We start from the raw sequence: 16,625 nt of genomic DNA on the forward strand, positions 1-16,625 counted from the left end.
AGTTGGTTAACCACGTCTCATCTTTGCGCCCTTAGGTCAGTACTCCATACTGTGGTGGAAATTAATCAATTCCCCCTTCCCTATTTCGTGGCCCCTTTTATGGCCCCTTGTCATTAACCGCTCTTTGACTGACCCCTCCAACAGCCACTACCACCATGTGCGCCGATGACAACAAGGCCGTCGAGGCCGTCAACAATGACCACCTAGTTGAATCATCCGACCCTGAACATCCGGCGAACCTCATCCCGGAGCTTTGCCGCCGATTTTACAACTGGGGATGGGTGACCGGCACTGGCGGTGGTGTAAGTTCTATGTTCCGGTTTTTTTTTTTGTCTTCTTTTTGAGGCCTCACTATCGCATATTGCTCCAAAATCCCGGCTAAATACTGGTTAATACAGACCTCTATTCGTCATGGCGACCATATTTTCATTGCTCCATCCGGCGTGCAGAAGGAAATGATGAAGTCCGAGAACATTTTCGTCATCCAGTGGCCGACCAAGAAGTACCCTGCAACAGAGCGCAACTACATCCGCAAGCCCCTCAAATTGAACCCATCCGCTTGTACCCCTCTGTTTTTGACGGCTTTTGAGCATGGCGCCGGCTGCTGCATTCACACCCACTCACAATGGGCTGTTCTGGTTACTTTGTTGGTGGAGCGCGAGAAGGGGCCTGATGCTTGTTTCGAGATCAACAACATCGAACAGATCAAGGGTATCCCTCGTGGCAAGGACAAGGGAATGCTTGGGTTTTTCGATACCCTAAGCATCCCAATTATCGAGAATACTGCCTTCGAGGAGGATCTGACCAGTGGCTTGGAAGCTGCAATGGACAAGTACCCTGACACATATGCGGTGCTTGTGCGCAGACACGGAATGTAAGTATTGATTCCAAAGGATTCAGAAGTTTGAAGTGAACACCTTCATTCAAAGTTTTCATCTGCTAACCCAATCATAGCTATGTCTGGGGTGACAATGTCGCCAAGGCCAAGACTCAGTGTGAGTCCTTGGACTACCTGTTCCAGCTGGCGGTCGAGATGCACAAGCTGGGCCTTCCATGGGTCAAGTAAGCATCCCCCAAAAATAAAGCCCCTTCATGACATGCGGTATGCCGATCCAGGGCAGATAATGGGGGTATTATGCATAGATTGGCCAGTCCTGGGGAGTCCCAATCGAGATGATGTGAGATGATATGACGTATTTATAACAACCAAGGAATTCTGGAAGCCGAGCTTTCTAAGCTGATAAGTTTTGAATCGGTATATTGAAAACGTAGAAAGAGGCATCTAGTTCCAATAAAACAGAAGCTCGAAGATCAATGGCAAAGCGTAAAGAAGAATAATGTATGGGACAACAACACACCTCGGGGTAAGAACCACCTTGGAAGCGGGATCCCGTGAGTGACTAAGGACTCGCGGATCCTCCTCCACTCTCCGAACTGCCAGCTTCCCACTTGCAACGGCCGTTCTAAGCATTCCCTTTGCCTCAAGACTCCCTTTGAACGAACTTCAATGCAGCATTATCGATTCGTTCATCTGACACCCCTTTCACATTTCCTGTCTACGATCTACTAAGAAACAATGGACCTCGACACTGGCGACTCCCCGTGGGGCGGTAGGCAGTCATGATCCCGCAGCTCTCGACATCGCGATCTAATCTAGAAAACAGATGAACCCTCGTCATCCACGACAACTAGCCCACCTCCTAAGCCCGATACCAAAGGAAGTGGTAGGTCTTGTTCCAAACCCGCTGGTTTCATCTACCCCCTCACTAACGGTCGATCCCGTTCCTTGCAGCTCCTGCTCCATCCGCTCCGTCCGCGGCGCGAGCGGAGGTTCGTACCCCCGGAAGACGAGGGCCACGAGGCAAAGTTAGCGCACAGCCTACACGACTGGAATCTGTAGATGATGCAGTCGACCCACTTGGTCCCTTAGGAGAAGCTCCTGCGGAGACCAGTGCAACACCTACCGATGAAGCCCCAGCACCTCCCCAGAAAGAAACATTTGCTGCACGCGGTCCTCAGCCCCCCTCGACCTTTTCTCAGATCACAGGCGCGGGTGGCCTGGCCGACTCTGTTAATTTAGAAGAGGATGGTGCTGGGTTCAGAGGACCTCCGCCCGTACAGCCCGCAGCCGATTCAGAAGGTCCAAGACGTCAGACCCAGCCTAGTATGAGTGTGGAACAGGCTGCGAAACCAACTTTTGATATCGCCGTCGGTGACCCACACAAAGTGGGAGATTTGACTAGCAGCCATATTGTTTATCAAGTTCGGACAAAGGTATCAAGAATTCTATTAGCAATGCGACGAAGGACAATAGAAGGCTAAGCTAACACCGTTGTTTGTTTAGACTACTTCGAAAGCATACCGCCAGCCTGAATTCGCAGTGAGTCGCCGATACCGGGATTTCCTCTGGTTATATAACTCCATGCACAATAACAACCCCGGAGTGGTTGTTGCTCCTCCCCCGGAGAAGCAAGCCGTGGGCCGATTTGATACCAATTTCGTCGAGTCCCGAAGAGCTGCTCTTGAGCGAATGTTGAATAAGATTGCCACTCACCCAATTTTGCAACACGATGCGGATCTGAAGATTTTCCTGGAGAGTGAGGCTTTCAACGTCGATGTCAAGAATAAAGAGAACAGAGAACCAGATCTGGGCCAAAGCAAAGGCATGTTTGGCTCATTTGGTATTTCTGTTGGCGGAGGAAACAAGTTCGTGGAACATGACGACGTAATTTCACTCCTCTTGAAGGGGCTTCTGGCCAGTCTACTAACTTCTCTATAGTGGTTTCACGACCGCAAGGTTTATTTGGACGCATTAGAGAACCAGTTGAAGGCGCTCTTAAAATCAATGGATACAGTCGTTGCGCAACGGAAGGGACTTTCTGAAGCTGCGGGCGACTTCTCGAGCTCATTGCATGCTCTTTCGGCTGTTGAACTTTCGCCGGCATTATCCTCGCCATTGGATGGACTCTCGGAGCTTCAACTACGCATTCGCGAACTATATGAACGCCAGGCTCAACAGGATGTTTTGACACTTGGGATCACCATCGACGAGTACATTCGCTTGATTGGCAGTATCAAGACGGCTTTCAGCCAACGGCAAAAGGCTTTCCATAGCTGGCATGCGGCAGAGTCGGATCTTCAAAAGCGCAAGAATACCCAAGAGAAATTACTTCGACAAGGAAAGACTCAACAAGATCGACTAAATCAAGTCAATGCCGATGTCGCTGATGCCGAGCGCAAGGTGCACCAGACTCGATTGCTATTCGAAGATATGGGCCGTCTAATGCGAAACGAATTGCACCGATTCGAGAAAGAGAAAGTGGAGGATTTCAAGTCGGGTGTTGAGACTTTCCTGGAAAGTGCCGTGGAAGCTCAAAAAGAGGTAGGTTTTCTTTCTGCGTCCTCGTTTGCGACATATAGCTAATCAGAAAACAACAGTTGATCGAGCTGTGGGAGACTTTCCTCCTGCGTCTCGATGCCGGTGAAGATGGCGTTCCATACTATGTTCCAACCTCGCAAACCGATGAGCACGGTGAAGGTTTTGCCGCAGAGTCTACGCCATCACAGCTTGAACCCGCTCCGGTGGCTGAGGGTCAAGAGTGAAACTCCCATCTCTGTAACCTCTGAGCTATGATGCAGCCGAGCTATCCTCGGTTTCCACATCATCCACCATCACCATCTCATATTCCCAATCGATTGCCTTTGTTTAGCCTTTTCCTTTTCTCGTACGATGGTGCACCCTGATCAATAACACAAACTTCTATTCCCTTTTTTCCAATAGTTGCACCAGTCATCCTGTTAAATACCACTGCCTGGGTATTAATCGATACCAAATATTAAGCATCCTTGGCTTTGATTGATCCTTTTGTATACTGGCATATCGCAAGGGGGATATAAAGTATATTCTAGATCTTGGCCATAGTGGGACAATGGTCATCTTTTATACTAGTACTTTTGGACATCTCTAATCTTGAAGATTAGAAGGTTTTATATGCAGTGTATCCTGGACACAGAAAAATATAAACTTTCCAAGTTGTTCCCACCTGGCATTTGCCCACGAGGGGGCGTCGCCCGGCAGTGATCCGGAGCCCTGGAGTGGATATCAACGATATGGAATGAATTCAACGGTATGAGAATGGTTTATTTCAAACCCCTGGAAACTCAACAGCCGTTACTACTAAGCACCTGGGAAAAGTCAAGCAAAGTGGAGGACACCATAGCCACATACATTAGTGTCAATGCGAAAGAGATACGAATCTAAAATAAGACAGGAGTTACTTCGTAAATGAAAGGAATTAGAAAATGACGTCTCTTATGCATTCTCGACTTTTATTACCTATCACTACCTGCACAGATACAGACAAACAACCGAAATATTTCAGGTAATTGACTGGTGCGATGTGTATTGAGGCTTGCAGTGCCCTTGGCGCCCAGAGCCACGATGCATCACTGACTCGTATTGCAATGCGGCTTAATCCTCAAAACGAATCAGGAGAAGCCTTTCGCCCGTACCGACATTAACTCCGATGATCCCAATGTCTCAGATGCGCATATGTACTAGCTTATCGCTTGGGAATAAACTTTGAAGGCACCGTAACCCGGAAGCCCGTGGCCCAATTGCATATGTCGATCGGTAATTTTGGATAGAAAATATCAACTTGAGAATGGGAACATCCAAATACATGGTTCGAGTATGTATATGGCCTTGACAGAATATTGTCTGGATAAATGTATACCTTCCCATGAACTTACCTTAAGTCCCTTGGGCCCTGTGTGACAGGGTACCTGCCCATCCGGGACATCAGCCGCACTTTGTGGGGGTAGACAAACTCCACCATTCCCAGGTGGGCAGTGTTGTAAGCCCTAAAACAACAAAAAATGCGCGCTAAGCCGAACAGAGCCTGGGTAGATCTATAGACCCTGTTTTCCCCTGTTTTCTCCCAATCAGGTCCGGCAAAGCGGGGAATTCGTGATTGGAAAAGGGCTCGGCCCCCAGGACCAACACGAGCCTATGTACATACGATGGTGCTTTTTCAAGCGCATTTAGTCGGTTCGGTATCAAGCCAAGACAATTTCCGCCTTAAGGACCGGTTGAACGCTTTTGTCAGCGACCTGGTCGCATTCTCCAGGCTCTTTTTCTTCCCTTCTAGCGTTCAAATAGGTTCACCAGGGCTGGGACACCCTTACCTCCCCATAATTTCATCATGTCGTTAACATCAGATGTCCCGTCAACTACTTTTATAGCGGCGGACTATAGCACAGGCTCTAATTTCATGGGATGGTATGTTGGTGTAACAGGTGAGCGATCTACAATCCCATATCGTATCCATACAAACTTGCGATTCGCAAGAGAACCTTGGAACTGACTCCAGTCTGCATCAGCTATCCCTGTAACCTGTCCCGTACCCCAGGTGTACATCACAAGTGGCTATTATGCAGGATGCTCTCTACCCTCCTCACTAACTGCCATGCCCACGGGCTGTTCTGGCTCGTCACTTCTATACGATAATGTGGAGTTTGATGGTCTCTGGTATGTATCTGAAGATGCGCTATTTCCTCGAATCATCCTCTCCTTACGCACGTACTCACAAATATATACAGTGGTGTCGATTACAGCTGCAGTTCATTCACAGTCTTTCCCACGGAGCATGCTGGTGTATCTTCCGCTCTCTGGGCCTACTCATGCTTAAGCAACTGGAACTATAATAGTCTCTACCGTACCCTACCAACGGAATATGATTCTGCAACCGTCGTTACCACGTCCACCAACGCCGCCATATCCCCATCTAATAGTAAGTTATATCAAAATACATACAAAGCAACACCCGTTCATCCTCCAATCCCGCATATCCGCCTACAGTCAAGCTAACAACACCCTTCTCGCCATCCAGTCGTCTCAGGATCAGAAACCCAAGCCACATCATACAACACCGCCACATCACAACCTACGGAATCAAGTTCAGGCTCAGGCTCCGGTTCTGGGTCCGGGTCTGACTCAGGTTCAGGTTCATCCGGTCTATCAGGCGGCGCAATCGCCGGCATAGCAGTCGGTTGCGCTGCAGTCGTTCTCATCGCCCTGCTCGTCATCTTCCGCAAGAAGCTTCTGGCCTGCTGTGGTCGCAATAGACCTCCCGCCATCGACGACGGTCCAGCCTGGTCGCCTGTATATGTACCACCACAGACACAATCTATGGCACAGACGGAAAGCAGCATCATGCCGCCTTCTGAGATGTCCTCGGAGCAGAATGCAATTCATGAGATTGGCACGCCGAACTACGCTTCCAGGCAACATAACACCATTCATGAACTTAGTTGATCATCTGTCTATCACGGATGAGTATGGCTTTGTGTGTCGCATGGTGATTATGAGGTTGATGCAGGTGGTCGTATGAGAAGCTCAAGTTTCATTTTACTTCTTACTTCGTTTGATTGGTTGTGATGGACTCGACTACAACAGCCATGGTGTCTTTTGTCTGCAGTACATATAAGCGCCGTTTCTTCTGAGAGCCAACATCTGGACATTTTGATATTTTTCTGAAGATATCTGTTTGTATATATACTAATTCTAGGATATTACAAATGTCCTACAGTGTGAAAAATTCATTTCTGACTAATGTGATTTTAAAATTCTCATTCTCCCGATTTCGCAAAGTTTCAAACAATAGTAAGTTGTTCTCTCCTCGTCAATATTTGTAGTCTGCTCTACGTCTTTGTGAGTTCGTCAACCTCCGAGCCACAGCTTGAAGTTTCAAGTCCATGGATGGACTTAGAAAGAGTTGATAATACCTTTCGCGACAATAGCGAAGTCACACCAGGGCTGTCGATGCCCACTCGGGGCCTTCAAGTTAGTGAATTCGCTATGGTACACACCCTCAAGTTCAAGTTGTTGGAACCTTGGAATGAAATATGTCTACACAGCCCTGGTCATCGCACTTTTTCCGAGTATCTCTAAGTGGAATATATAGTAGTAGGCAGATAGTATCTTGTACCATATATTGAACCACACAACCTTTGAAAAGGTTAAGTATGTGGGTACTGGTTGAGTTTTCAATCTTGTAACAAGATGTATCCAGCAGATCTTTGATTTATGCGACCTAGGTAGGCTTTCAAGTGGGATTTTCTACAAACTCCATTGAATCTCAACATGCATCAAGAGGTATATACTACTACAAACATTGAACTGCTTGAAAGAAGTATTGACTGATCTCGTGCCTCTTTGTGCTGCTGTGCATATTCGCGACACTCAAGCAAATTAAACCTTAAGATACAGGCAAGAATACCTCTCACCTTTCGCTATTCTAATTGGATGTCATTAAAACTACAGACATACCCCGAATCCCCGAGGGTCTGTACCCCGCAAAACCCACAGCCCCGGGAATGTGAAGAACCGGGCTTGTATAGTTCCACCAGTCAAGAGACATCGAACACAAAAGCTACTTCCCTTTTTTTTTGTCGCCAGAAAACGCCGAAATTTGGCTAGAAATTTTCCTATTTTTACAAGTACAATGCATCTAATACAATTTTTGACAGTTGCGACACTAGCGGCTGGTGCTGCAGCCAAGATTCCTTCTCATCAACGAGAACATGTTGTTCGCTCGCTCAATCCGCGCCGTAATGCTAGCTCGTCAACAACACCCCTGCAGGTCGGCAATGGCAATTTCGCATTTGGTGCAGATATCACAGGTTTACAGACTTTCTCTCATTTCGCCACTGAGAGCTCATGGTCTTGGCATAATTTTAGTCTGCCAACGACACCTGGACAAAGCTCTCCTTCAGGTTCGTTAGGCTCTTACCCATAATTAATAATATACTCACCCTGAAGATAGACTTCACCGGCCTAGACTGGTGGACACATGGCGGGCTTGTCAATTATGATATGCCCAACCCAGCAGAAAATGATATCTCAAATTGGCTAATTGAGAACCCTCAACGGCTGAGTATCGCCAATATTGGTCTCCATTTCTCGGAAGGGAATATCACGGAAGAGCAATTGCTTTTTAAATCTCAAGATTTGGATATTTGGGAGGGCACAATTCGATCCACTTTTCGTTATAAAGGATCCAATGTCTCGGTACAGGTTTGGTGTCACCCAGATGACCCAATCGTGGGCATAGAAATCAAGTCAGATCTCCTTGATTCAGGTGATTTAGGAGTCTTCTTCGACTTTCCTACTTCTGACATCAACAAATTCGATGCTCCATATGTTGGCGTATGGAACGAGACGGCGAATAGTACAGTACTGATGAGGTCTACTTCTTGCACGGCCTCCTTCGAGCATACTCTCGATAGCAATATCAATGGTCTTGGTATTAAGTGGAGTGGAAAAGGTTTTGTTTCTGGTCCTTCACTTGGAACGAACCGATTTACCCTCAAATCCTCTGGATCGAATGCCATTCAACTCGTTGCGGTCTTTCGTCCTGGGAGCGATTCTCACTACAGTTTTCCAGCGTACAATAATATTGCTTCTGCGTCAAGAGAGTGGTGGGCGGATTACTGGACATCTGGAGCTTTTGTCGACTTGTCTGCAACCAAAAATACAAATGCAACTGAGCTTCAGCGACGAATAATTCTCTCACAGTATCTTGTTGCTGTGAATGAAGCTTCTTATAATCCTCCCCAGGGTATGTTCCTTTTTATGTTATGAACGTATACATATATTAAGCTTTGGATTGACTTTTTCTTTTCTCTTTAGAATCTGGTATGACCCCTCTACGGCTCGTGTTGTTTCTTCTGAGTTATTAATCAAAAGCAATTAGGACTCGTGAATAACGGATGGTATGGGAAATTCCATGTGAGCACATTCCAAAAGTCTGAAACTCTGAAAATGATTCTAACTTTGATAGCTTGAAATGTTTCTCTGGCATTCCTTGCAGTTTGCCCGATGGGGACATTACGATCTCTTATCTCGAAGTGCCCCCAGCACATACAAAAGATTCCTTCAATCCAGCATTGATAGAGCCACTCAACAGGGATATGCGGGTGCAAGATGGGGAAAGATGACAGATCCAACAGGCCGCAGTGCCCCGGGTGAAATAAACGCACTGCTCATCTGGCAACAACCCCATGTGATGCATTTCGCCGAGTACTTCTACCGAGAGTTCCCAAATCACGATACCCTGGAAGAATGGGACGAGGTTATAACAGCAACGGCCGACTTTATGGCATCTTATGCTTGGTGGAACCAGTCCACTAAGGTATATGATCTAGGGCCTCCAATGTACCCGGTCAGCGAGAATACAAGCCCAAACGTCACTACCAATCCGACATTTGAGCTTGCTTACTGGCGCTTCGGTCTCGATATCGCTATTCAGTGGAAGGAACGCCAAGGCATCGCGATTCCCGGTGCATGGACTACCGTGCGGGATAATCTCGCGCCATTGCCCATTATTGATAACGCGTATGCTGTGTACGAGGGCATTCCCGACATGTGGCAGCCGAATACTACCACTGTACAAGATCATCCCGCCATGGCTGGAGTTTATGGTCTACTTCCACCACCACTTACAGGGACACCATTGAATATCACTAGTATGCGCCATACTGCTGCGCTAATCAGGGAACTTTGGGACTTTGGGGACTCTTATGGATGGGACTTTAGTATGTTGGCTATGAACAGCCTGCGACTTGGTGATGTGGACCAAGCCGTTGCATATCTTCTTGATGAATACTATGTCTTTGATGATGCGGGATATGCTGAAGGAGGAAGTCGAGTCCCAACTCCTTATATGCCCGATGCTGGTGGCTTGTTACTTGCTGCTGCTATGATGGCGGGCGGTTGGGACGGCGATGAAGGCCCACACTTCCCAGAGAATTGGGATGTAGCAGTAGAGGGCTTCAGTCCGAGTCTTTAAATCTAGACATATTGGATATACTACCATCAATGCAGACAGAATAACAAATATATGGGTGTTGATGCAAAGAGAAAAATATAGGAAATATGTTATAATGTACAAAAGAGATGACACAAGAATAAAAATCCCAACTCCTGACCAATGGTCTTACAATTCTTTAGTTCTCACCCAATCCTTTCCCTGATTTCCATATTTCGTAGTGGAAATCCCTCTCTGCAAGATTACCACTTCTTCTTCTTCTCCGGAGGTGGCGCCTCCTGTTGTCCAAAGGAACTGATAAGATCCAACAGGTTATCCTCTTCCTCTTGCTCGGCAGCCTGCTGCGCCTTGATTTCTTCCTCCTTCTCCTTCTTAGCAGTAGCATCAGCCTCCGCAGCGGGGGCGTTGGCATCGAAGCTACGACCGAATCGCGCACGGAAAGCAGCCAATCGACCGGCCTCATCGTCCTCCACATTCATCAGCTTGCTGCTAGTGGGGTTCCATAGAAGCGAGTTCCGAGTGTCACGGGTGGAGCGGTAGACAGGAGTAGGAGAGCTGGTGCGGTGCGTGAAGGAGCTGCCGTCGGAGAGGGTGACGAGCTGGGTGAAGGTGTAGGGCCGCTTAGGGCGGCGGAGAAGGGTCGCATGGCGGCATTGCGAACAGGTAAAAGATGTGCTCTTGGATTGGGCGGTAATGATTTGGCTGGAGGGGAGGATGCTTCTTGTTGAGCTGGGTAATGTGGCCGCGGCGCGGCGGAGAGATGTGTGCATGGACATTGTGCAAGGTGGAAGGTGCTGCTATGCAGCGACGATGATCAAGAGAATTGAAGCTTAGGTGTAGGTTTTTGAGATCCAATGCGCGTAAAGTATTGGGCGTGGGCTGGATGCAATTCAGGGGGGGAAAGGTGGACTTGATGCTATACACATTTCGTTGCGGAAACATTTGAAGAGAAATTATCGTGTTATGTAAGCATCCGTCTCGGTTTTTTGCGGCAAGAGGGACTTACTCGTCTTTGGACTTCAATTGATTGATAGTTTCGACCTAAATAATAAATGCAACGGACGGTGTTTTCCTATGGCTACTAATTTTGAGTGATCTTCAAGCGCGCGACAGCGTTTTTGATCCTTTTAAGCCGGCACCATGAAGCTCTCAGTCCCGCGACTTGCGGCCCGGAGAGCCTTCGGAGGTGAGTTTCGCAGCGTGTTTACCAGAGACCATGTGGGAGTTAGCAATAATCTAATACATATTTAGATCCATTCCATGCCAGCAAACAAATAAATCAGACCTCATTATCTCTCTCTGTCGTTCAATCCCAAACACCTTCGGCACGACCACTTCGCCGCCACAGTCATCTACAATTCTCCCGACAAAGCAGCAGCAATGCAGCATCCAAGGCCCAAGATGCCCAAGTAACGCCTAAAAACGAATCATCCGAGTCTCCGGCCCCAAATACACAATCAAAAGCTTCCCCTGCATCCTCAATATCCGAGCACGTCCGCCTTCTCATGCGCCAAGTCCCTTACCCAGTCGCCATTATCACATCTACAGATCCGACCGGTCCCCAAGATACATCATCATTTCGCGGCATGACAGTCTCCTCCTTCAATACCGTGACACTCACACCGCACCCAGTCATCTCATTCAACGTACGCAGGCCATCCGAAACACTGAACGCTCTGCTCGCCTCGCGCCGATTCCTAGTCCATTTACTCGCGCCCGGATCTGCAACCGCAACTCTAGCCCGAGACTTCTCTAAGGGAAACACTACGCTCGCAAGTATACTAAGTGGGCATGGCGACTTTCAGTTTGGGACTTTGGATGTTTCTGCAGCTGCAGATGCGGTGCGGGCTCAAGATTCGGATACGAGCGTGGCAGCTGACGAGAGACCACTTCCCATCTTAAGAAGGCGGAACACTTCAGAGGAAAATTCGCAAGCTGATTTCCCGTTTATCTTGGAATGTATTCTCCATCCGAGTAAAGTGGATGTGCATGATCACTCGATTATATTGGGGACTGTTGTTCGGGCAATTGAGGGCTCGAATGCTGATGAGAAGTATACGGATGGCCTGTGTTTGACATATGCAAATACTAAATTTTGGAAGATGGGAAAGGATATTTGAAGAAATTAGGAGCTGTTTAGAGGATATACGAACACTATAGAGGGGTGTTTGGGACCCTGTACATTAGAGTAATATACCATTACCAGCCTGATCAGGCTGGAACCGCACTTTGTTTACAATATACAATCTCAAGTTACGACCACATTTACAAGAGAAGTTGTTAATAGTAAGGCTTGACCACATATAGTGTAATCACCTGGGCACCAAACTTTCACACTATGGGTATCACTTATGTTCCCTGAAATTTATGCACCCTGGTGTATTGTTGGAGAGATCCTGGTATTCCGAGGGAATCTCCATGAAGCCAAGATCTCAAGTTTCAAGGCCAAGAGAGCGGGAGACGGGAGATACCTCGAGTGCCAAGCCGTGGTACTGAGGACTCGGAGTTCGAAGGTCTAGAAATATAATCATATTTACTGCAAGGTTACGTATGGATGGATCTATAAAGGAGTGAAAACTTTTAGAACATAAATGTACTGTATGAACCAGTGTCAAGATATGTAGAACAGGCTTTTAAGTCTTAGGAACAGAACTGTGATCTATCTCACTTCAACCGAGTCTGAGAAATACTGTACAATCTCACTGCGAGACAGAAGCGAGGCAATGGTCAAGGACACCTAGACCTTCACAACACCATCCAATGAGAAGTACAAATAGATATATAGCAGGACCAGACCGCAAATACCAAGGCGACGATAACCTCCAGATGCAACTGAAAGCACACCAATCAACTTGCTGGGCGAAGCATTCAATAGAAACGAGAAATCAAAGGCTCAACGAGAAAGAATGGATATCTCGCGTACAACCAGAACCTGTCAGCACGCAGGGAATCCATGTGTTGAATACTCGATAACACCTTTTCAATCGCGTGCAGACTTTGGACTGCCACTACCACTGCCACTTCCGCTGCCGCCGCTCCCACTGCCACTGCCAGCCCCGCTACCGCGACTTGTTGCTCGTTGAAAAGGACTCAGCATCGGACGGCCATTCTGAAAAAGAAAACCGTTGGAATCTGATCCAGAACGCGGCTTTTCCGAAAGCAGGTCCGAAAGATCAACTTGGAGCGGCATACGATTGGGCTCGAAGAATTCCGAGCCGTATAGGCTGCTGTGGGCGGAGCGGTTGGAAAACGAACGGTCCCGGGGATTTGTGTCAGATACAAAGTAAGAGTTTCCATTGCCGAACGGGGAGGACGGGAACTGAGACGTGAATGCGTCCTGTACAGGGCTGGCTGGATGCGAAGAGGTAGCATGTTCTGGGGAAGACGATATATGCAGAGGGCTAGACCTTGCCGGTGGGAAGCTGAGTGCCAACAAGGAACGACTGTGGGTAGGCGCAGTAGATGTCTCAGGCAGAGGATTGGTACCGGGAAGGTTTCCCTCCGGTGTAAGAGGACCAGAATCCAGAAGCATTTGCTGTTGCTGCTGTTGGATCGATTGCTCAATCGCAGATGCTTGTTGCCAAAGTTGACTGGTGCGCAGTTGAAAGTCTTGCACAGACTGGCTAATGCTTGCGAATTGTTCATGGAAGTTGGCTTCCATCTTGGATTGATCTTGTTCTCGAGCGAACTGTTCGGCTGCGCGGCGCTCTCGTTCGTTCAGTCCTTGGGCATTAGCCGAGATTATGCGATCATACTGCTCGTTGACACGGGTTCGGCGGCCCTGCAATCTCTCGCGTTTTTGAATAACCATGTTCAATTCCTGTTCCACTGCTGAAGCCTGTTGGGCTGCGGCAAGGCGGGCCTCTTGAAGCTCCTCCTTCGCCAAGTTAAAGCGCTCCAACTCTCGATCAAAGTCGGCCTTATGAGCATTCCACCGCTCGACTTCTTCCTCTGGAACATTCTCCATGGTGTCTAGTTGCTGCTCCAGTGCTGCGGTCGCCTCCTCCGTTTGTCGAATATTGCGTTCCAGTTGCAGTGAACGTTGCTTTTGTTTGTTCTCGTCGGTTCCGCTTTGTAGACGGTTGTTATAATTATCCACTTCCCTCCGAACCTTCGATATGAGAAGCTTATGGTCGTTCTTTGTCTTTTTCAATCGGTAGCGTTTATCGTTCAGTTTGGACTCGGCGTTGACTATGGAATTCTTCAGCGTCGTAGTAGGCGACGAAGGTCTGTAAGGCGGATGCGACGGTGTCGAGACCACAGAAACAGCTATTAATTGGTAAGACATATGCATTCAAGCAGCCTGCTGGCGTGATTAGGAAACCTACCTTGTTCCGTGTCGGCTGTCGCAGGTGTCTTGACACTCATAGCGCAAATTTCCTCATCGGTATCGCTTCGCATAAAGGAGCAAGTGTAAGCACAATTGGGGGCAAGTCCAGAGATCTCACCCCGCCATTGAACCATACTTGGCCCCTTTGACGAATCCGACACCCGAAGAATAGTCGCGGTGGCCCAAAGAGCTCCGTTGACGTAAACATAAAACGGCTCCATATCGCCTTCCAAGCGGCCGGCTTCATAAGAGCCTGAGCCCAGTGAATCATCGTTGAGATCACCGGCGGCAAACTTGATCGAAGAACTATCTACATCTGTAACCCACACCAATCCATCATCAAGGGAAACGCCTTGAAGATCCTCCTCAGTCATTGTAAGACCACGAGTGGTTTTTGAAGACGCTCGTGAATGCTCATATTCTCGCATAACGGTGACTTTGGTACTGGCCAGAGCGGCCCAAAATGGCTGACGACTTCGGACTTGATTAGCTTGCCTCCTGCGTTTTTTGGCTGAAGTAAGCCGATCCTTGCCATCCTTGAGAAATTGGCCATCGGGACCCATGAGAGATGAAGAAAGACTAGCTGCAGACTCGAGTGCAGAATCAGGCTGATTCTGAGAGCCCGCCGAAGCTTCCGTATCCCCACGTTTCCCACTCCGCGATGGCGGAGGGGCCCTGTTCTTTGCCATCGAGCGTCGTGCCATTGCTGTTCCCGCTTGTGCTAATATATGTACGGCGAGGAGACTCCTCAGCCACGATGGAGATGTGGATGCCTCGGTGCGTCGGAACTCGGCGGGTAGAAGATTCGAAAACTGGGAAAGAATGTCGGGGCTGACAAGTTTGGCGGAAACGAGATGTCCTAGAACGAAATCCTGGATACCTTTACTGCGAACGATATGAAGAAGCAGAACAATTCCAACACAGAGACCATTGACTCCGCCATTCTTTCCGGAACCTCCACCACCAAGAGTGATGGCGACTTGAACATGAGCGAGATCGATTGCAAAGTTTTGCGCCCACGTCCACATGAAGAGGCCCCAGACAAGAAGACAGAACGTGTCCATGGCCATCATCGTCCCTAACGAAGGTGTACCGGCGGGTCCCTGGAAAATATCAAAATTGGCGGAAAGAGACCCAGCTACGGCACCACTGGGAGGCATGAAAGTTAAGGACGCGAACAAGAATTGGACAAGAGTAAGCACCATAGGTGGGAGTTGTAGCAGAAAAATTAAGATGGCGATAGTGTCGTACATAGGACACGACTTCAAGATGGTGGACGCGAGTTGAAGCGGGTTGATTGAAGCATTCGACCCCGAGCGTTTGGCAGTGCCATTGCGAGAGGCTACACCTGCCATGCCACCATTATGCGGCACAACACCGTTCACCTGGCCACATGCCATGTCCACAGCCTTGCCGTTGTGTCCATTCGCCATCCCACGGCCATTGCCATCAGCCTTCGACCCATCCGTACCTTTGGCGACAACTGGAGAGGTGACTGCAGTATCACTCGTAGAACGATGAGCGGACAGGTCGACAGGCGCGGCGGTACCCGCAGGAACGGAGCCGTTGGGGGGCGAGCCGTTGAGATGGCTGCTTGATTTCTGCTTGATTACTTTCTTGCCAGGACCGACGGGGCCATTCTCCTGTCGATTGTTCTGGTTCTTCCTACCCGCAGCAGATGAGCGTGGCATGGACGAGGGGAGTCCGAAACCCAGGTCCGAGTCAGCTTGGCGGGACAAGGCCAAGGACTGGGACCAGGCTGGAAGAGGGAGGGGGGCGGAATAGAAAGGAAAAAGAAACACGCTCTCCCAGGGCGTTTAGTGAAAATGTGAATTAGATGAAGGGAGAATGCAAAGTGTGGGGTGGGTTGTGGTAGAAGGGAAAAAAGAAGGAAAGTAGTACGAGGAGAGAAAGGAAAAGTGTATGAGGTTTGGAGCAAGAGAAAGAAACGAGTGGACCGAAAAGTGGTAACGTATGGTAAGAAAAAAAGGGTGTCGATCATGAAGGATCGGGTAGGCGGTACCTGCCGCTTTTACTTTCTCATTTTATACTTAGAAACACAACCTTGTCTCAAGACCTGTAAGCCCTGAAGGACTTCAATTCATTGTTTCGATGAGATTATCGACAATTAAATACACACATTGAGCTAAAAGTTCCCGAGTTTTCGCCGGATAACCAACTCTTACCGTTCTGACCCTTCGTTTCCCATGCAACTACCACCTACATTAGGCATGCGTTTCGGGTTCGGATAGCAACACATCAACTTATTTTCAACTGGCTAGAACGAGAGCAAAGTCCCAGATGGCACGGTCTACGGCCTTTATTGAAAGCCAGACTCTTTTCACTCGATCAGGTCTCTCTATCTTTGCGAATATTATATGACACTAATGCAACGCCCCCACGAATCCCGTATGAAAGAGGCAGCAAATACCCGAATGAACCGACCCGGAACAACACAACATGTC

At 48.4% G+C, this 16,625-nt stretch overlaps 7 protein-coding genes across 7 annotated transcripts; 5 read left to right on the top strand and 2 right to left on the bottom strand.

The window, feature by feature from the left end:
* Positions 1-155: 155 nt before the first annotated feature.
* mde1 (methylthioribulose 1-phosphate dehydratase MDE1) lies at positions 156-1,066 on the top strand (the record flags this gene model as incomplete). Its single annotated transcript, XM_056922748.1, has 3 exons — positions 156-302; positions 399-874; positions 955-1,066. The coding sequence occupies 3 exons, from the start codon at positions 156-158 to the stop codon at positions 1,064-1,066; spliced, it is 735 nt and encodes a 244-aa protein (XP_056780785.1).
* A 510-nt stretch (positions 1,067-1,576) lies between these two features.
* Positions 1,577-3,603, top strand: N7478_006535 (sorting nexin 1; the record flags this gene model as incomplete). Its single annotated transcript, XM_056922749.1, has 6 exons — positions 1,577-1,610; positions 1,665-1,724; positions 1,793-2,274; positions 2,345-2,725; positions 2,780-3,382; positions 3,439-3,603. 6 exons carry the CDS (start codon positions 1,577-1,579, stop codon positions 3,601-3,603), a joined length of 1,725 nt encoding a protein of 574 aa, XP_056780786.1.
* A 1,865-nt stretch (positions 3,604-5,468) lies between these two features.
* N7478_006536 (uncharacterized protein) lies at positions 5,469-6,316 on the top strand (the record flags this gene model as incomplete). The annotated part of the gene is made up of 3 exons (XM_056922750.1): positions 5,469-5,530; positions 5,602-5,792; positions 5,892-6,316. The coding sequence occupies 3 exons, from the start codon at positions 5,469-5,471 to the stop codon at positions 6,314-6,316; spliced, it is 678 nt and encodes a 225-aa protein (XP_056780787.1).
* A 1,189-nt stretch (positions 6,317-7,505) lies between these two features.
* N7478_006537 (uncharacterized protein) lies at positions 7,506-9,851 on the top strand (the record flags this gene model as incomplete). Its single annotated transcript, XM_056922751.1, has 4 exons — positions 7,506-7,776; positions 7,827-8,621; positions 8,693-8,718; positions 8,844-9,851. The coding sequence occupies 4 exons, from the start codon at positions 7,506-7,508 to the stop codon at positions 9,849-9,851; spliced, it is 2,100 nt and encodes a 699-aa protein (XP_056780788.1).
* A 221-nt stretch (positions 9,852-10,072) lies between these two features.
* Positions 10,073-10,606, bottom strand: N7478_006538 (mitochondrial 54S ribosomal protein bL31m; the record flags this gene model as incomplete). Its single annotated transcript, XM_056922752.1, has 1 exon — positions 10,073-10,606. The coding sequence occupies one exon, from the start codon at positions 10,604-10,606 to the stop codon at positions 10,073-10,075; it is 534 nt and encodes a 177-aa protein (XP_056780789.1).
* Positions 10,607-10,970: 364 nt separating this feature from the next.
* N7478_006539 (flavin reductase family protein) lies at positions 10,971-11,950 on the top strand (the record flags this gene model as incomplete). The annotated part of the gene is made up of 2 exons (XM_056922753.1): positions 10,971-11,016; positions 11,082-11,950. The coding sequence occupies 2 exons, from the start codon at positions 10,971-10,973 to the stop codon at positions 11,948-11,950; spliced, it is 915 nt and encodes a 304-aa protein (XP_056780790.1).
* Positions 11,951-12,810: 860 nt separating this feature from the next.
* On the bottom strand, positions 12,811-15,851 carry N7478_006540 (uncharacterized protein; the record flags this gene model as incomplete). The annotated part of the gene is made up of 2 exons (XM_056922754.1): positions 12,811-14,099; positions 14,159-15,851. 2 exons carry the CDS (start codon positions 15,849-15,851, stop codon positions 12,811-12,813), a joined length of 2,982 nt encoding a protein of 993 aa, XP_056780791.1.
* Between the last annotated feature and the right edge of the window lie 774 nt (positions 15,852-16,625).

This window comes from Penicillium angulare, assembly GCF_028827245.1.
Source record: "Penicillium angulare strain IBT 27051 chromosome Unknown utg000004l_segment0_segment0, whole genome shotgun sequence".
NCBI lineage: Eukaryota > Fungi > Ascomycota > Eurotiomycetes > Eurotiales > Aspergillaceae > Penicillium > Penicillium angulare.